Here is a 20,777-nt window from a genome sequence, read left to right as displayed (position 1 = left end):
CCACAGCTGAATTTCTCTCTGATGGCCGTTATTTCTTCTAATCCAATTGGCTGCTCCTGTTCTCTTGGACGCCTAGCAGGCTCATAATTATAAGGTTGTGGTCCGTCATATGCATTCGAATATACATGTTCAACTTCTTCTGTGTCGAAACTAGCATTGGGATCCATGTTTATTAATACGTTACACCGGCCGCTCTCCCCATTGTTTCCCCTTTGTTACGTCACACGCGGGAGGTCACGTGGGGAGGCTTTTTTGATGCGGAAGTAAAAATGTCTTACAAAAACGACGCCAATGTCACTGTAGTGTATATTTATATATATTTTTGGGAAAATCTAGTGTGTACATCATTTTCCTACACATTTATTCACAGGTGTCTTTAACCTGGAAGTTGCTCTTTAAGTGTTTTAACCCTCCTCGGGAAGTAGTGTTTGAATGCCCTCACCTGAGGTACTTGCGGATGGGCTGACAGGCGACCTGCAGGATGACCATGGAGGGGTCCAGCTCTCTGAGGGCTTTGATGGCCGAGATGTAAACCGTGAGGATATCTGACGTGTGAACCCCTGAGGAAGGATAGATCAACAAAGACAGGTTTGTTAAACTTCTGCTGTGTTATCACTCAACATATACTGTTGCACAATTAGATAGTTAAAGAGTGTATTAGTGAAGATCATGTAAAGACAAATAGATAGTAGATTTGCAGAAGTACATATTGGGCTTATAAAAGGGATATTGCAGATAGTAACATGTATATGGTATTTCTGTTTTCTTTAATCAATCAATCAAGCAATTCAAATATTGTATTCATCCTAGGGGATTTTGTAACCGTTGCTCTATGTTAAAATTAAACAAAAAAATACAATTTAAATGAAATATATGTATACAAAAATAGAGAAGTTAAAGTATAAATGTGCCCAAAAAAATATAACAAGAAAAATGTCAAAATGTACAATAGTGTATTTATATTAATAATATGAAACAAAAACCAGTTAGGTGATCAAAATGATATTCCGAACAAGTCCAATCATCACGACAAGAGTGAGTTAAAGGAACACTCATCCAACACAGCTTAGTTATATAAAAGCTTTTCTTAGTGTAAACACAAACGCAGAGCTCACCAAAACACGTTCACCATTTTTCAAATACTACTCTTTAGTTGCAGAGGCGTTCTCACCCGGGTGCAGCAGACGGCTCTCAAACGCAGACTTTAAAGAAGTGAGGAGCTGCTGCCTCTGGTTGGTTCTTTCCAGACAAAACTTCAGATCTTCAATGGCTGCTTTGGATTCTGGGAAATCTAGAAAAAAGATTGGGAAACAGGACATGTCTGTAAATCTGTGCACGTAAATTCCCTGCATCTCCTCGATGCTGTTTATCACTCTTCTCTAAGATGTATTGCTAGAGATAATTTAGTACTCAAACTCTCTCTGTGAGGCGTGATAAACACTGGCTAGTATTTCATTTGCAGGTCCTATTTTCAGGTATTATTTAACCTCTTATATTACTGTGTTGCTGTTGGCCCGAATGAAACATGCTCTCATGATTTGATTATTTTTCATGTGCGGGATATTTTTACTGAACTTGAAAAATCCAGTTTCTCTTATTGTGCACCTGCAAACTGAAATTACATGCAGACCAATCTTAAGCTTTTCTCTTAACACCATTTTTATCTAGGTTTTTTTATTTTTAATTCTTGGTTCCAAACATTTATCCTCTGTTATATTTTAATAGCAAGTCTCCACCTTAATGTAATTCAGGGTTGAGAAAAAGGCTGAATGTAAATTTGGCGTACAAAAGTAAAAAAACAAAAAAGTAAAACATCTCTCTCCCTAACTCAACTACAATAGAGTGACGAAGTCCCTCCCCTTCCGGGGGAGCTCCATGGGACCATATTTCGGAAAAATTATTTATTGAGGTCAATGGACAGAGAAAGATTATCTTTCGATCCCGTTTGAATTGTGCCACGAATTACACATATGATGTTTGTCTTTTAATTTTTTTTAATTAATTAAAAAAGATAATTTTGCAAGTCAAAAAAATTAAAATGTGTCGTAAAACTGTAAAGTAACAAATTGTTTGGTGTGAAACGCTTAATGAACTACGAAAGAGATGAGTTTTCAGTCTGCGCCGGAAGATGTGCAAGCTATCTGCTTTCCTGATTTCAATGGGGAGCTCATTCCACCATTTTGGAGCCAGGATAGCAAACCAACGTGTTTTTGCTGATGGGAACTTGGGTCCCCCTCGCAGCGAGGGTGCAGCGAGCCGTTTGGCTGATGCACAGCGAAGTGCATGTGGATGTAGGAAGGGCCAGATCCATTCGCAGCATGGTATGCAAGTACCATTGTTTTGAAGTGGATTCTAGCAATTACTGGAAGCCAGTGAAGTGAGTGGTGGAGTGGAGTGGTGTGGGAACATTTTGGAAGTTTGAAGACCAGATGAGCCGCTGCATTCTGGATGAGCTTCAGAGGTCGGATGGCACATGCAGGTAGACCAGCCAGGAGGGAGTTGCAGTAGTCTAGGCGTGAGATGACCAGAACCTGCGTTGCTTTCTGGGACAGCTGGGGACGTATCCTCCTTATGTTGTAAAGTGTGTATCTGCAGCAGCGGGTTGTAGCAGCGATGTTTGCAGTGAAGGACAGTTTGTTATCTAGGATCACACACAGATTCCTTGCAGTCTGAGTCGGGGAAACAACAGAGGTGCCGGTGTTGATTGTTAGGTCAAGAGTGGGACAATCTTTTCCCGGAAGGAAAAGCAGTTCAGTCTTGTCAAGGTTGAGCTTGAGGTGATGAGCAGACATCCACTGAGAGATGTCAGCTAGACAAGCAGAGATGCGTGCGACGACCTGGGTCTCTGAGCGGGGAAAGGACAGAATTAGTTGGGTGTAGGGGTGTCACGGTGTGAAATCTTCGGCTCACGGTTATTGTGACCAAAAATACCACGGTTTACGATATTATCTCGGTAATTTTTTTTATTTTTTTTTAATTTTTTTTATATATATATATATATATGTATATATGTATATATATGTATATATATATATATATATATATATATATGTATATATATGTGTATATATGTATATATATGTATATATATGTATATATATATAGAGAGAGAGAGAGAGAGAGAGAGAAAAACAGCCATTAAGTTACTATTCAACAATCATCAAGTTTGCGTATGAAGTCAAATACCTACATTAATTTATTACCTTAAAAGTGTAATGTTGATGCAGGTAAATGGTAAGTTTAGGTTATTAGGCAAGAAGCCAGTACTGTATGAGAACTAAGCTGTTTAGCGCCTTACAATGGCGTTTAGTAGTGCACTAGCTACCAACGAATAGAGCATGGCACCGCAGTAGGATGTATTTTAAAATGCTAGCAGTGGGCGTGCTTACACTGACATTTAATATCAAGGTTTAACATTTTAGACAATCGGGTATATCGTTGCATTATCCCTTGACCCAAAGTCAGAAGTAACTTAATCATTAATGTGTTTCACTGCACTATTTTCACTGTCTCATGGCATATCAAAGTTTAGCTATTCAACTTAGCTTAGAATGGCGTTTAGCGCCGATCTAAGAATGGTGAACACACGAGAGCAGGTGCATTTGCTAATGTAATGTAAATGATTATTATCAAGATTTAACATTATTGACAGTCGGATATAATTGTTACATTTCCCCTTTACCCGAAGGCAAAAGTTATTTCGAGCATTTCAGCTAAAACTATGTGTTAATATTAACAAATATACCTTGCACTGGCTGTGCAGCTGCGGGTGATGGTCTCGTAGATGAGTGAGCAAATTCGATGTGTTGCTCCCTTTCGCGGATACCTTCCGCCGGCATGTCCTGCACACGGGGGCACCGTCCTCCACCAGTTGCCCCTCGGAGTTTTTTAAATATCCAAAGTAGGACCACACTTCTGATCTTCTGCGCTTAGAAGGTGGAAAAATGGTACCATCGCGGCTTCCTTCTTCTGCTGCCATGCTTAAAGTGAGAGAGTGTGATAAAAGAACCTAGGACTAGTGGCGCCTGCGAACGTTCGAAAGTGTCAACTCACGTGTGTGGTGTAGAGCTCTAGTAACGCACATAGATAACATTATGTTTTGAAATGCAAAGTATTTAGCGCGGTAACAGTGTAATACAGTGTAACCGTGGGAGTATTAGGGAAATGAAAGCTCTCCCGGTGTAACGGTGTGCGGTAATTTAACCCACCGACATAACACCGTGTTTTGAAATTCAGAAGGTTATCTCACCGTCAAAATATTTTAGCGCGGTTACCGTCTACACCGGTAACCGTGACACCCCTAGTTGGGTGTCATCAGCGTAGCAGTGGTAAGAAAAACCATGCGGGCTAATGACTGATCCGAGCGAGTTTGTGTACAAGGAGAAGAGGAGGGGACCAAGAACAGAGCCCTGAGGGACCCCTGTAGTTAATTGACAAGGGTCGGACTCGGACCCTCTCCAAGTTATCCTGTAGGTATGGTCTTCGAGGTAGGAGGTGAGGAGGGAAAGTGCAGAGCCTGAAACTCCAAATTCTTGGAGAGTGCGAAGGAGGATCTGATGGTTCACCGTGTCGAATGCAGCAGACAAGTCCAAAAGGATGATGACAGAGGAGAGGGATGCTGCTTTAGCAGTTTGCAGTTCCTCAGTGACAGCAAGGAGAGCAGTTTCTGTGGAGTGACCTGCCTTGAAACCAGACTGGTGCGGATCCAGAAGGTTGTTCTGATGGAGATAACAGGAGAGTTGTTTAAAGACAGCGCGTTCAAGTGTTTTAGACAGGAACGGGAGGAGAGAGACAGGCCTGTAGTTTATAACATCAGACGGGTTGAGAGTGGGTTTCTTTAGGAGAGGGTGTACTCTTGCCTCCTTGAGACTGTTTGGAAAGTGACCAGAAGTTAGAGAAGTATTGATGAAATGGGTGAGAAACGGTAGAATATCAGGAGCGATAGTCTGAAGGAGGTTTGAAGGGATAGGGTCCAGAGGACAGGTGGTAGGACGGGCAGAAGTAATGAGGGTAAGAACCTCACTTGGAGAGAGAGGGGAGAAGGAGGTTAGTGTGCGGGTGAAGGGAGGGTGGTGGTGAGTCAGAAAAAGAAGAGCGAATATCATCAACTTTTAAAAAAAAAAATTTTTTAAATAGTTAAAGTCACTTGGCAGAAGGGAGGAGGGGGAAGGGGCTTTGGGGGGGTCCAAGAGGGTGGAAAAGATGGAAAATAGTTTTTTGGGATTGGAATAGGAAGATTGAATCTTATCTTGAAAGAAAGTGCTTTTTGCCTGAGAGATCGAAGCAGAGAAAGAGGAGAGGAGAGCCTGATAGGTTAGGAGGTCGTCATGGTGTTTGGATTTCCACCGTTTCCGCTCTGCTGCCCGAAGGATGGTTCTATTAGCATGCAGTGCGTCATTTAGCCAGGGAGCAGGAGGGGACTGACGAGCCTGACGAGATGTGAGAGGACAGAGAGAGTCCAGAGAGGATAAAAGAGTAGAGAGGAGAGTTTCTGCAGCAGAGTTTGGAGGCAGAAGTTGGAACTAGTCCGAGGAAGGGAGGGCTGAGAGCACCGATGAGGCAAAGGTAGAGGGGGAGAGGGAACGGAGGTTACGGCGGACAGGTGCAGGATGAGAAGAGATTTGTTATGTTTGGAAAGGGGTAGAGAGAATGAAATGAAAAAGTGATCGGAGGTGTGAAGTGGGTTTACAGAGAGGTCAGACGTAGTGCAGTTCCTTGAGGATATGAGATCAAGGACATTGCCAGCTTTATGAGTTGGTGGGGATGGAGACAGTGAGAAGGCAAAGGTGGTTAACAGAGATGTTAGTTTGTCTATCTTCTCTTTCTGGAGGTTGAAGTCTCCGAGAACTACAGCGGGAGGGCCAGTTTCAGGGATGTGTGAGAGGAGATTATCTAATTCCTACAAGAAGTCCCCCAGGGCGCCTGGTGGACGGTAGAACAACAATGGTTAATTGTATAGGATGGGTTACTGTGACGGCATGGAATTCAAAGGTGGAAGGAGTGAAGTTAGGTAGCTTGAAGAGGGAAAAGCTCCAGTTGGGAGAGAGCAGGAGACCAGTGCCACCTCCTCTGCCAGTGGGTCTGGGTGTATGGGAGAAGGAATATGCTGTGGAGAGAGCTGCTTGAGTGGATGTGTTGGATGGTGTAATCCACGTCTCAGTGAGAGCAAGGAAATCCAGACTGCAGGGAAGCGTAGCCAGAGATGAAGTCAGCCTTAGGAGCAGCTGACTGGCAGTTCCACAGGCCACCTGCAACTAGCTGTTGGATCTCAGTGGAGCATGTGGGATAGACGAGAGCAGGCCGGTTATATCGATTAGGAGATACACAGGGCCAGTGATAATTCCGAGAAGACAAATGAACAGGAATGGAGAAAATACACATGATTATAGCATGAGGGGCTACAAAACCAAATAAAATAAAATACTAGAGATACTTAGCTCAATCAAAGTAGGATTTGCCTCCTCTTTGCCTCCCTCGTGACTCCAGCAGGACTCCAATGTCTTTGTCAGTCTGACACTGAAGCTGACGCTCCAGGAAAGAGCTACCTAAAATGGACACCTGATTGCTGAGTTCTCACAGCTGTGGGGCCACGCCCCTCTAATTAGTTAACTCTCTTCAGCTGATGGGCGACTGCAGGGTTGAGACGAGTGACCCACTGAGACCTGTGTAACAGGTCCTGTTGAGCAGATCTGAGATTTAAAATCTCACAAAAGCGCAGTTTCAGCTACAATAACTACAGAACAATTATACAGAGTAGAATAAATGAAACAGAGAAGTCTATTTAAACAAGAATATAACTTACAGTGATTGCTGAGTCAATAGGTAGTGTCCTCACCCGGTGTAGATGCACACTGAGTTCTTCAGATTTTAAATGCGGTATTTGAGTGAATTTTAGCTGAGGGAAGGATTACTAAGTCACGCTGTTTGTACTTCACGCAATCAGCAGAGTCTTCCTGCCTATTGTAATACAGGGTTGAGACGAGTGACCCACTGAGACCTGTGTAACAGGTTCTGTTGAGCAGATCTGAGATTTAAAATCTCACAAAAGCGCAGTTTCAGCTACAATAACTACAGAACAATTATACAGAGTAGAATTCTTACCACATTTAAACCGCATTTTTACCACTACCGGTTCCTTCGACAAGAAGCAATGGGATTTCTCCATAGGGTTTTGGAAAATATCTGGAAATAAGGTCTGTGTTTGACACAAATTGAAGAGACAGATCACGTTTTGTTCTACGACATTAAATACATCAGCAGTGACCCCACTGCCAGTGGCGGCGCCAGGGTATGGCTGGGGTAGGCTACAGCCATACCAAGACATTGCTTAGCCCCACCATGAAAAAATGATGTTAAAGTAAGCTAAATAAAGTCCGCCAACTCGCGCCGAGTAAATTGCACAGACAGCAGCTAGTAAGATTGATTTCAGTAGCCACTTGTCTGGAAATACCGAAGACTAGAAACGGTTTTGAAAACTTTTTTCATGTAGTGATCGTCTTCTCAATTGAACATCTTTGATAATGTCTTCTGGCCAATCAGAATCAAGATAAGGGTGTGATGTTGTTGCAGGAAGTCCTGACGGAGAATAATTTTGCTGTAGTACATCTCTATATACATCGATACAACATTACGTGTTGATAGAAATCAACACGTAATGAAATAAGGCCCCACGGTTTGATGATTGATAGGTGTGTGGGCTGTCTTTCATTTTGAAACACAGAACAATGTTATAATAAACATACATACATAGCCTACTGTATGTTAAATGGATATATCCGCCTTCTTTCATTTATCTTTCCATTCCCACAACAATATACATAAAGAAATGGCATATTTTGGACATAGTTCAAATGGTGATTAATCATGATTAATTAATTTTTAAGCTGTAATTAATCTGATTAAAAATGTGTATTTTTGAATATGGATCTTAAGTTGGCGTGACGTTGAAGCAGCGACCCTGCTGTAGTTCGTTTATAGCATAAAATTAGAGCATTTTGCTTCTGGCGACTAGATTTATGATTCGAAAATTATAAAAGTAGGGTAGACATGTGAATATTATCCGGCTGAACAAAACGTGATCTGTCTCTTAAATGTGTGTCAACCACAGAACTTATTTCGAGCTATTTTCCAAAATCCTATAGAGAAATTGCATTGGTTTTTGACGAAGGAACCAGAAGGAGTTTACTTCCGGGTTTTAGGACGCATCACTGCGGTTCTCTATTTCCCTTATTTTGAGACGACAAGCAGGTTCATTTCAGATAAGTCCATGATGCATTTAGCTTACACTGTGAGTTAACACATTTAGCATAGCATTGTTAAAATGCCAAACACCTTAAAAAATAAAATAACCTTAAGCAGTCTAGGAAACGTTCATATAACCCCAATATAACTGTTTTCTGTCTCACCTCTGATTATACTGAAGAGCTCCTCGATCCTCATGTTGACGTAGATCCGGCAGAAGAACTGGTGCATGTGGCATCTCCACTGCTTCAGGACGGAACTGCCCGGCTGGCCCTCCTGGAGACTGGGAGTACTGGGAACGCTAGGAGTACTGGGAGCACCAGGAGCAGGTACCAGACCGTCCTTTTCTGCCTCGCTTGCAAACACTTTGCTCAGCCAGCCCAGAACCAGCTCCAGCCACTGCTCACACAAAGAAACAATCACCGATATAACATTTATCAAGACAGGATTTCTTGAGATTATTTGTAAAATAGGTTTAACTTTTATGAGTTTAGTACTGACATTATCCCAAATATTTCTCAAAAATGTGTAGATTTTTATCAATTTAACGTTGGGTTTTCATACAACAGTGTATAGGGTCAAACTATTACAAATCTTGGAGAGGGGTGATAATCGAAATATTTACAATGACAGAAAAAAAAGCAGTATATTTTCAAGTCAACATAACGCTTTATTGTATATTTATCACAAGTCTCAGTTTTTCATTCTCATAAATCTATTTACCCTGATTATAAAAAAACATTGTCCCTAAAATGATGTTGTAGTTTCTTATGGTTTCTTGTAAAGGTGTCAGCAAAGTATAGAACAACCAATGATGCCACACTACTTCATGATACGACCATATTTAGAACATTAAATATGGTGCGTTTAATAAACATTGATGGATGTTTTACCGTCTGGAACTCGAGCAGGAAAGAGCGTTCGTACTCGCCCCTGCAGTGCTGCTCCATGCGCTGCTCGATGAGCTTGTGGAGGATGGAGGTGACGGCCTCGCAGCTCACCCACTCCAGCAGCTGCAGCTTGGATCTACAACCAGAAAAAGAAAAAGACATGACATAACATGAAAGGCATTACTTTGCCTAGCTGAAATCTACAATGTCTTTAACGTATAATGCTGATGTTCTTCTGTATTATTCTTTATTTCAACTCAAAGCAACAATGTGCTAGTTTTCTGTTGAGTCAGCATTTCATCACCTTTGGTTATCTTGTCTGGAAGTCAATGTTTTTTTTTTTTTTTTTTAATGGGTTTTTGGTTGGATGCCTAAAATAAGGCTGAAGTTAAGAGATTAATGTAGGACATAGAATACATCAGTAAATAACCCACTTGTTCATTTATGAAGCTTCTATATTTCACTGAAAATAGTGGTTGCTAGCAAGTGTTTACATCATCACGCCAAACATTAGCCACCTTTAGCTTAGCTACACAAACTAAAGTAATGACATGAAGTAATGTCATGACTGTGATTTAGTTCCTTTGTAGCAGGGGTATTCAACTAAAATTCAACGAGGTCCAGTTAGAGAAAATCTCCCGATGCAAAGGTCCGGAACACCAAAATGTCTAAGTTGCTTTATGAATTAGTGTGATATATATTGAAGTAGTCAACAACTGACTGCCAATCAAATAAAGAAAGTACAATTAAAAAACAACAATATTTATTGTCTATTAACATTGAACTATACATATACAGTCAAATACTGTGGATATGTGTAATGTTCCTCTCGGGCTGCATTTAAAAATAAAATAGAGAAAATAAATAAAATAGCTTTCGAAAATATGTGCATCTTAAAAGTGCTTAATTTTAGATAAATAAAATAAATTTAAGCAGCAGCTTGAGTTTCCCTTTTTCTTTGTAAACCGTTTCACATCATGACTTAAAGGGGACCTATCATGCAAAATGCACTCTTGTAACCCTGGCCAACTTGGGGCCCCAAGCAACATTACTAGCCTCAAAAAGATTACAATATAATTAATGCAAATAAACTACTTCTACTAATAATGATAATCATAATCAATTCAATAATATAAATACTATATTGTTTTATTATAATATAGTTGTAATATAGTCAAGACAAAACATGCTTATGACATGCTCAAAAACTGATATTTCTTAAATCTGTATTCAAATTTAGTTCCCTCTGTCAGCAATGTATCAACTACACACACATTTCTATCAGTAGTTCTCTGCGTTGTGGTTGACATGTGTTAGGAGTTAAGGGGAGAGGCTGAGCATTACCATGAAATGTGCAAATTGACATAAAAATGAATAAAAGGGGAAAAAATGCTCCATGTTTTTTAGGCTTTAAACTTTAAATGTTATGTAAGCCAACATAGACAGACAGTTTATGACTCTTCCTCCTGTACATTAGCAGATAAAAGGCATAACAGACTTGAATGAATGGTAAATAAAGAATGCTGGAAATAACTGCATCTCCATTAGCCTATATTATGTGCAGAGACTGCCTTCTTCATGTCGCCAATTGCAGCTGATGTTTTAATATGGCAATTGGCAATTTGACTTATACAACATTCGCAAGTTGTCAGTTTCGCCGCTGCGAGGCTCTGGTGCTCGCAACTCACGCGCGGGCTCCACTAAAACCCCCCCCCGCTCATCACGTCCAAATCGCGCACGTTCCGTGTTGTCCTGTAGCAGGCACCTTCGATTTCGGGGAAACGATCTTCAATACTCCGAAAATAATCCCACCAGACTCCTTTGCCCCTCCAAAAGAGGGATGTCCTTGTCCTTTTTCCTTTTCGTCATTTCAAGCGATAAAAACTCTCGATCTTCTCTCGAATTATTAATATTTTTTTGGACGCCCTCGGCTCGCATTCAGGGCGTCCCGAGCTGAATAAGGGCGTCAAATGACGGCAAGACGGCCCCCTGGCGGATATGCTGCTCCCAATATTAATTGAAATGCTTTTATGGATTTAGAAAAATATTTTATTGATTTAAAAAATTGTTGTATGTATTGATTTAAATTGATATGCATCCGCTAAGAAAAATAGTCCGTTGTTACTGTTTGAACTAACGTAGCAACGGCAGGAACTGCTTTGATAGTGTTTTTGAGGAGCTTTTTGATTACAGATTTGAAAACATCGTTGCTTGCTTTAAAAGTAGCACAATTCATTATGTCAAACCTTGGAAAGTATCTAGATATCCCTGCCCTAATGCCAAAGGAACTGCACACTGAATATGTGTCGCCGTTTGATGTCTATGTCTGGACCGCTGCGTAAAAAGGAGGGTTTCTGCCCCGTTACTTCTCTTCTTACTTCTATAAGAAAAAAACACGGAGATCTATTTTTCTCCCCCTCTTCTGAGAGCCCAGCAGCTGATCTCAAAGCACGCTCCCCTCTCCTGCAGGGGGGCGTGGTCAGTTGCAGCTCACAGAATCAGCCCCCTGCAAAAACAGCGCTGGAAAAAGCAAATAGAGCGAAATGAGGCATGGCTAAAATGCAGGATCTGTTTGGTATAAAAAAAAAAAAAACTATATTTATATACTTTATATAGGTATGGCCCTACAATATATTGTTCAAATATAGCATTATATGTCCCCTTTAACAGTTTCAGCCGATTATAGAACAATGTCAGTCTTTACACATAACTATTTAACAGTTTTAAAGTTTCTCTTTCCTTCCCTCTTATATTGCAGTCCCTCACTCAGTTTGTTTTGTTCAGTGCGAGAATTGAGTTTGAGCTTGTCCTTCCAGGAGTTTAAATCTGGGCTGAAATGGTGTCAGGGCCATTCTCATACACATGCAGGTGCTCATTGGATAGCCTCGGTTAGCCTGCGCTGGAACGATATTTAGTTTTAATTTTGATCCTGGTGGACTGATCATATTGGGCTCTGAGACTGCTTATTTTTTGTGACCTCAGTTCTGACTTGAGAGGGAATGTTTGGTCAAAACCTTTGTGTTTTGTCTCATAGTGGCATTTTGGCACTTTTAATGAGCGCCACGGACTCTGAACAAATGAGAAACACTGGTTCTGTGCTCCCAGTGGGCAGGATGAACATGAATGAGTCCGTCCACTCAGGGTTAAAAGCTCTGTTCTCACTGTCCACTTTCCTTTTCTTGGAGAGCGCCATGTGTAATTATTTGTCTCTCCCTGTCTGCCGCTAACAGGCCTGTTCACTCTCCTCTCCGCTTCTCTCCCTGTGTCGCTAATTATCCTTTCACTAACTTTCCTCTCCGCTTCTCTCTGCCGCTCTCTCGTCTCTTCTTCTGTGTTTCTCTCCCTGTATCGCTCTCTCGTCTCTTTCGCCCCCTGTCGGCGGCGGTTAAAATAGAATCTCCCTGTCAAAATTGAAATACCCTATAAATGTATTGATTATAGGTCCGGGTCCGTATAGGTCGGCGTCTGGCTCCTGGGTCTGTTGCCAACCCCTGTTTTATAGCCTTATGTTAGCTTTTTACTCCTAGAGATTATATATACGCTTCAAAAATGATCAAATGTTCCCTACGGAGCTTAATTCTTCTAAAAAATTCTGAATCCAATGGAAAAATCACATTGGAATTTGTGGAGGGAACCACAGAGATGCTGAGTTCAGGGTCAGACTACAAAAATAAGTCATCCCTGCACCACTCGATACCTTCTCTTACATGAAATATTACTAAAGGGCGTGTGCATTGGAAATAATCAGCAGTGTTCTTCATCTTCTCCCAGTCCACTCACAGTATGTGGCTGAGTTCCTTCAGCTGTTCCAGGGCCTCCTTACACCAGCACTGCTGAGTGGGGACCCCGCAGCCCGGACAGACCCCTCCCTCGGGCCCCTCCGGAGCCTCGGTACCGTCCTCCGCCTGCCCTTCCTGGTGCATGTAGACGGAGAAGGTCCTGCTGTAAAACTCCAGCACTCGCTCCTGGAGGACAGGGGGGGGGGAGAAGAGGAGGAGGGCCCTGATGATGGTGAAGGCTCGCTCCTGCAGGCCCCCGGGCCCCGGCCCACAGACACTGCCACGGCCCTCGTCCTGCCACGACTCTAGCCTCTCCAGACCACCTGAGAGGAGGAAGAGGAGATGTTTTAATAATGATGCTTCCCTGATGGAGAGCTAAAGTAGTTGGATTTTTTCTAAACAATTTCACTCAAACTTAAAATATCAGGTTGAACCTTAAAATACAAAATCCTCCTTTTATTTATCTTTTACTTATACCTTACGCAAAGGATAAAAGTGTTTCTTTAATCTGAATATTTTGACTTTATACTCTAAATTATTCTTTAAAATTATTTATTTCTTTTAACTTATATGCCTGGAACTAATACTAAAAGTTTGACTTTTCTTAAAAAATGTACTTTATTCTCTAAATGAAAATGTAATCTTAACCTTATATCTTTTTTCCTATGCCAGGAATGAATACAGTTTGATTTTATTCACAATATTTTCCTTTCATCCTTGAATTCTCAAAATTCAACATCAAATAAGTCTTACTGCCTGGCCCTTATTCTCTTCCTCAGTGATCAGTATTGAACCCATCTACTCAATTCATTGTTCCACTTGCCCAGGAAAGGTTCCAGTCGTCCTAACAGAGTCTGGAAGGCGGTGAGCAGAACCCAGGCTCGGCCTCTCTCCTCCAGCTCGTTCTCTGGCTGTTTGAGTTCGGCCCAGAACTCTGGAACCACGGAGGAGGACAGACGCATCTGCAGGGTCTCCAGCAGCCAGCCGCCCGGCAGCCGGCCCAGACCCTCCCCGCTCAGCAGGGCCAACGAGTCCCAGAGGCCCTGCTCCGGCCCCGGGCCACCAGGGGACATCTGGAATATAAAGAAAGATTAATCCAGAGGTGGAAGAAGTACTCAGATCCCTTTTCTAAAAAAGTATTGAATTCAATAAGTTTCTTAAGTAAAATACAGTATTATCAGCAGAATGGACCCAACGTATCAAACATTATAAGTAGGGATGGGTATCGTTTGAAATGTATCGATTCCGATTCCGGTTCTGCTTATCGATTCCCCATTTCGATTCCAAAATTGTAAAAGAAAGAGGTCAAACGTTTAGATAACAAAAATATCTTTATTCTTTTAAGCTTTAACTGACATTTTTACATCCATCCATCCATCCATCTTCTCCCGCTTATCCGTGGTCGGGTCGCGGAGGTAGCAGTTCCAGCAGAGAGCCCCAAACTTTCTTTTCCCTGGCCACATCAACCAGCTCTGACTGGGGGAACCCAAGGCACTCCCAGGCCAGCGAAGAGATATAATCCCTCCACCTGGTTCTAGGTCTACCCCTTGGTCTCTTCCCAGCTGGACGTGCCTGGAAAACCTCCCTAGGGAGGCGCCCAGGTGGCATCCTAAATAGGTGCCCGAACCACCTCAACTGGCTCCTTTCGACGCGAAGGAGGAGCGGTTCAACTCCGAGTCCCTCCCGGATGACCGAACTTCTCACCTTATCCCTAAGGGAGACACCAGCCACCCTCCGGACAAAACCCATATCGGCCGCTTGTACCCGCGATCTCGTTCTTTCGGTCATGACCCATCCTTCATGACCATAGGTGAGGGTAGGAACGAAAATGGCGCGGTAGACAGAGAGCTTTGCCTTCTGACTCAGCTCCCTTTTCGTCACAACGGACATTTTTACAAATAAAAAATATACATGCAATACAAATGTATTGCACAATAGCTGTGCTTTATTTTAACTGAGCTATGCCTGTGGCAAGCTATTAACAGGCATTGCACTGTGCCTTGTCTTTTTCTTTTTTAGTGCAGTGGAGCCTCACTTTAGAGCGTTTACCGCAATCGATCTTTGGTGTTATTAAGTGACTGAGGTCGTGAACTGTCTACGGGAGGGCGGGGGGAGCCTCGCTGCGGGGCAACCACCTCTGTCTCCTGTCAGCGCAACTTACATGATGCCGTTTGAAAAAATTAAGGGCGGTGCCGGCCGTCAGCGTACCCAGCTGCTGACGACCGGCCGTTCTGTGATTCTCCAGAACACACAGATGGCCAGTCCGCCCTTACCCTGTATTCCCCGGGTCACCGCGGCACAGACGGACCTGGTGGAATACAGGGTCTACCGCGTTTAGTATGGGTACCCGGTATCCGGCATTTTCTTATCGGTTCTCATCTGGAACCGAGTTTCGGTTCCCAACCCTAATTATAAGTACTTGTTATGCAGAATGGCTATTTTAATAGTAATATATTAAAACCAGTGTTGGGCAAGTTACTTTTAAAAGTAACTAGTAATAGTTATAGTTACTGCTCTCCAAAAAGTAACAAGTTACTTTATTAGTTACTAAATTATAAAAGTAACTAGTAACACGTTACTTTAAAAATAATAACAATAAAAATACAAGTTTTTGTGTTGTTCTGTGGCACAAAAAGAGAAAAGACAACTCCCCATCATTGTAGTAATTATCATTATGAAATTTTGTGGAACAATACAACACAAAATATATGTTTAGACGTTTGTGCATCTGTGTATTTTCCCCATAAGGCAAGACCCGCCCAACTCTGTCTCTGATTGGCTTACCCTGAAATGTTACCCCACGTTAACCAATCATCACTCCACTCTGGTCACTTTAACTTTTCCATGGTACTGTGAGAGGACATCACTGTATTCATAGATATATATAAACACTAGATGACTCAACCGCGTTGCTGGGCAATGGAGACCGACGTTGCCACATGGCGGCCATCTTGCCACAGGCAGCTCGCTCATTCATAAAATGATGTCTATGGTGCACTATTGAAATAACCGTAGATTGCTCAATTTTCAACCAATTTTCAAACGGTTTGGTTTGTTATAAACATCAAATATGTAGTTATGATACTGCATACTTATCATTATAATCATTAACTTATTTTTTTTTTCAACATGTGTTGTTGTCTCCTGTATCATAGCCAAGCTAATAACGTTTATAATAAACCAAACCGTTTGTAAATCAGTCAAGATGTCAGCGAGTTAAGAGTATTTCTGTGCAGATCCCTCACCTTAAAACAGCTGTAGCAGTGGTTGTTGACTGTGGCAAGATTGCCGCCAGTGAGCTACGCTGGCGACTCCCCCTTGAGCCATAGTGTTTATATATCTATGACTGTATTCGCCTGTAAGTTACATCCGCAGGGAGATTCGGTTCAGTTGGATCACATACAGTAACGCACCCATTTAAATCACAGTAACTATAACGGCGTTACTGAATGGGAATAGGTAACTAGTCACGTTATTAGTTACCGCGAAACATAGCCGTGGGAACATGTTTCAAATGGGGGGTGCTGTGGGGATATAGGCAAGATTTTAGCTGGCAATGAAAAACTTCTACAAAAGACCAATACACTACAAACAGAGAAACATATTGACATGGTGGACAGCTTATATAAAAAGGCTTCAAATGTATTTAGTATTATAACATGTTTTAATTGGGGGGTGGACTTCACATCCTCTAGGGGGGTCCGGGGGTGCCCCCCCGGGAAGATATGTTTTACATTTTAAAGTAAAATGCTTCAATCTGGTGTACTTTGAGCGCCCAATTAGAGACTGATCTAGGGGGTACAACTCTAAACACCCAGAAAAAGATCGGTTTGCATTTTATTAATCAAATAAGTATGTGAACATAACCAATAACCTACCATAGCCAATAACAAATAAATGTAACTTATTTTATTTGTGTTGTTCATTCATATCTTATTTTACCAGTTAACATTTATTTATTTATGCATATTTTTAAATCTCTCCAGTTTAAAATTATATTTTTGGTTTACTGTCCTATAGTAGGCTATAGATTGGAATGATTTCAAACCTGTTTTTATTTATCCTAATAATTATAAAGGTGTGCCTTGGAAATATTTATTTACATAAATTGTGATCAAAACGTTTGAGACTCACTGAGATAACTTTGACTAAAGTGAACTATCTAAGCCAGGGGTCGGCAACCTTTTTGATATGAAGTGCCATTTAAAAAAAAAATGTTTATCAGCGTGCCAACGATCGATAATTATCAACGGGGGGGGAGGGGGGGTAGAGGAGCTTGACGCTCGTGAACTATCAGCAGGAGGGCGGGGGGAGCCTCGCTGTGGGGAAGCAGTGTGTGGACCTGTCAGCGCAACTTACATGATGTCGAATTTAACAAACACATTTAAATAATTGGTTTGAACGGCATAATAATAAGGACGATCGTCCGTTCTGTGGTTCTCCAGAACACACATGTTATGATATTAGGGTCATGCAGAGTGAGATGAGATCGCTGTCCCTTTAAGAGAGAGAGAAAGAGGGGTGTGGCTTGTGCATGTGTGTTTGTGGATGGTAGAGCGACAGTGAGGGAACGTGTGTTTGTTTCTGGAAGTGAAACGAGGCAGCAGAAAAACAGAGGTCTGTGATGTATTTTGTGAAACAGAAGAACAGCTAAATAAATGTAACGGCCTCCCAAGAAGAGCTCGCCTCTCTCCAGTCATTTAAGCTACAGTGGGTTATTGAACCTGAAGCTTGTTGTTTCTTCCCTCCTCGACTACGGTCTGGGAGCCGACAGGAAAGTTCAACACACAGATGGCCAGTCCGCCCCTTTGTAGCATATTATTTCGATGAGAGATGAGCAGATCGCCACTGGGCTTTCAACTAAATACACAGCCACGCAAAAACTGCGGCATTTGTACAGCTCCTTATGGGTACTGCAATTAGTGAAGTGCTTTCCTCCGTGGTGAAACGATCAGCACTGCACCACGGAGGAAAGCGGCAGAAAGTCACCTGGAGATAAAGAGAGCGGGGCTGCGTTGAGTGCATGGCTTCCTTCTGCAGGTAACGGGGAGACGCGCTCTGGCGGCGGTCTCGTTCATGATCCGAAAATACAATTTAAATATTTTGCACACTTATTCCACTTATTCCTAGTGTGCCACTGGTTACGGTGCCGCGTGCCAATGCTGGCACGCGTGCCAGGGGTTGCCGACCCCTGATCTAAGCCCTCAGAGTCCTTTACCTCACTGAGCCTCTCAGTCTGACAGGACAGAACCCTCCCTCCACATTATTGTAGAAACAGCTTCTTATATCCGTTAGCGCAGCAGAAGCTAACAACGATCCCCGCTGGCACCGGTGCACCCCCTCTCTCTATCTCTCTCACTTTGGCTGTGAGCTGCGGGCGCCTGATAAGCCAACACCCCCCACTTTCATCACTACAGCGCCCATCGTACAGAGCAAATGGAAATTTAACCGGGGTGAAAAGGGTGTTATCTTTACTTAATTATGAATGTTGTTACATCAAGCCTGAAAATTCGTTTTTATTCTATTATATCTTGTAGAAGTGCAGATCCCCTGTCCTCCACCAGGGGGTGCTGCAGCACCCTCAGCACCCCTACTTCCCACGGCCCTGCCGCGAAAGGTAGTTGTGTTACAGTAACGCGTTAGTTTGTAACGCGTTAGTCCCAACACTGAGTTATAACATTTCTGTTTTATCACTGACAAATTATATGAAATTGAATGTGGAATCCCATTAAAACATTTTATTTGTCAACATGAATTCACTTCAGATTTAAAATTCTGATTTCATGAGTATTACAAAACTAAATCATACTGTTATAACATTGGGGCATTGGGGTCAAGCAGAGTGAGATCGCTGTCCCTTTAAGAGAGGGGTGTGGGCATGCATGTGTGTGTGGGTATGGTAGAGCGAGAGTGAGCGAGCGGGATATATGTTTTCTAGAAGTAAAACGAGGTAGCAGAAAAAGGATAGGTCTGTGATGTATCTTGTGAAACAGAAGAGCTAAATAAATGCAACGACCTCCCAAGAAGAGCTCGCCTCTCTCCAGTCATTCCGATAAAGTGGGTTATTGAACCCGAAGCGTGTTGCTTCTGCCCTGGGAGAAGACAGAGAGTCCCCCCCCCCCCCCCCCCCCCCCTGTTTCCTAGACTACGGTCTGGAAGCCGACAGGAAAGTTCAACAATACCATATAAGCCCATCATGTTTTTTTATATTTAAAAAAGAACTAGTGTCTATGAATGTTAAAACATGTAGTGAAGTAAAACGTATGATATTTGTAGCTGAAATGTAGTGGAGTAGTCGTTTAAGTAACCTAAATTAGCAACAATAAGAGTAATATTATAAGTAAAAAGAATAAGTGTTATATGCATGCATGCCACATTTAAAACGACAGCACTACTTATCAGTGGACTATCCTACCTACAAGCAAGAAAACATTAAATCATGAAATAAATGATGAACAGCAACAGGAAGACTATTACAAGTAAAGAGAGAGGTAGAGACAGCGTGTTACGTTGGCCGAATTTAACCGAACACTATTACTAGTTGGCGGACTTAGCTGTGGTGTCTCACACTCAAAATGTACTGATGCCACAAGCATTACAACTTCAAATCGTTAACATTGAATGGAGTATGACGACTCCGGGTCACTACAGTAGTCCAGGGATGAGTCCACTCACCAAAGCAGCAGTGACAGTCTCCCAGGCATCAGCCACCCCTTGTTTCTGTGCAGATCCCGAAATCTCGGCAGAGTCTTCCTCCATCCCAATATCCTCCATCTTCTTGGACTTTCTTTAGAAATACGGCTACTAGCTAGTGTGAGTAAAACATCTAAACTTTGGGGGATTTTTTGTGTGGTGTTATAACGTCCCATACGTCTATGTATACATACGCATTGTGTCTTATGTGACTTTTATTAATTTCTGAAAACAATTATTGCGATAAAATTCAAGAAAGTCTTCTGTTATTAATTTGAAATAACGTTACATGTCTCAAGCTCGCGTATCGCGGGTTTACTTCTTCTCTTCGGTGTTTTCTTCTTCTACCTTGCGTGCATTTCCGGCAAACTGCGTGCCAGGAGGCACTGCACTGCCCCCTACAGGGTTATGGCTAGAAAGGATCCGTCTAGTGTAAAACTCTCGCGATAGTTTGCAAGTCACGTGGCTGAATGTTTACGTTTGGCAGGCAGCCTTTCCGTTACGATCGTTAACATCAGTGGGCCACAGCAAATGATGGTGAGAAGCTAAACCATCTATTAATTATGTCAATGACAGGGAGTGTGATTGTTGAAATAGGGTGTTAGCGGTCTTGCTGTTCAAAGAAGAATGACAACACTGTAGATCACCAACACTATGGTTTATTTTTTATTCACAGGCAAGTCAACGTTGTCGCAGTAAAAGTCCCAAGATAGCTCCTGGTGCAATACAATGTTCCCTTTCAGTGTTTTACTATTATGTCTGATGTTTCTCTATTAATATTACTGCTGCATTAATGTGTATGTTGCATGTTACTGCTGTAGGTGTGTTTCCGAGCCGCTCCAACGAGAGTTACAACGAGAACGTGACGTCATATTTACACAAGACGGATCCTTTCTAGCCATAACCCCCCTACAGGTCACCACTGCACTGCCCCTACATTGCCCCCTACAGGTCACCACTGCACTGCCCCTGCACTGCCCCCTACAGGTCACCACTGCATGCACCTCATCAGAAAGGACAAGTGATATTGTCATTAGTGATTTACTTTTCTGAATAAATAAATACATCTGAAATAGCCTTTTGGAGAATTTGGTTATATATAGTTGTACAAGTCAGTTGAACTGATAATACAGGTGTCATTTTCAAATACTATTATAGTTGTATTTTACTATAT

At 42.1% G+C, this 20,777-nt stretch overlaps 1 protein-coding gene across 2 annotated transcripts in view; it reads right to left on the bottom strand.

Annotated features, from left to right (window-relative positions):
• anapc2 (anaphase promoting complex subunit 2) overlaps window positions 1-19,992 on the bottom strand; it is a 35,326-nt gene extending 15,334 nt beyond the window's left edge. Inside the window, exons 1-7 of one of the 2 annotated variants that reach the window (XM_079641987.1) lie at window positions 19,586-19,992; window positions 13,734-13,983; window positions 12,912-13,233; window positions 9,135-9,267; window positions 8,406-8,640; window positions 1,172-1,291; window positions 443-560 (exon numbers count right to left, since the gene is read on the bottom strand). In XM_079641987.1, the coding sequence (XP_079498113.1) occupies window positions 443-560; window positions 1,172-1,291; window positions 8,406-8,640; window positions 9,135-9,267; window positions 12,912-13,233; window positions 13,734-13,983; window positions 19,586-19,684 (1,277 nt within the window). In that variant the 5' untranslated portion in view covers window positions 19,685-19,992. The remainder of the gene's footprint in view (window positions 1-442; window positions 561-1,171; window positions 1,292-8,405; window positions 8,641-9,134; window positions 9,268-12,911; window positions 13,234-13,733; window positions 13,984-19,585) is intronic. The other variant, XM_079641988.1, reaches the window with a different exon arrangement.
• Window positions 19,993-20,777: the final 785 nt, after the last annotated feature.

Source organism: Notothenia rossii (assembly GCF_949606895.1).
Source record: "Notothenia rossii genome assembly, chromosome: 8".
NCBI lineage: Eukaryota > Metazoa > Chordata > Actinopteri > Perciformes > Nototheniidae > Notothenia > Notothenia rossii.
The sequence above is the reverse complement of the archived record's forward strand: the minus strand, read 5'-3'. Positions and strand labels throughout refer to the sequence as shown.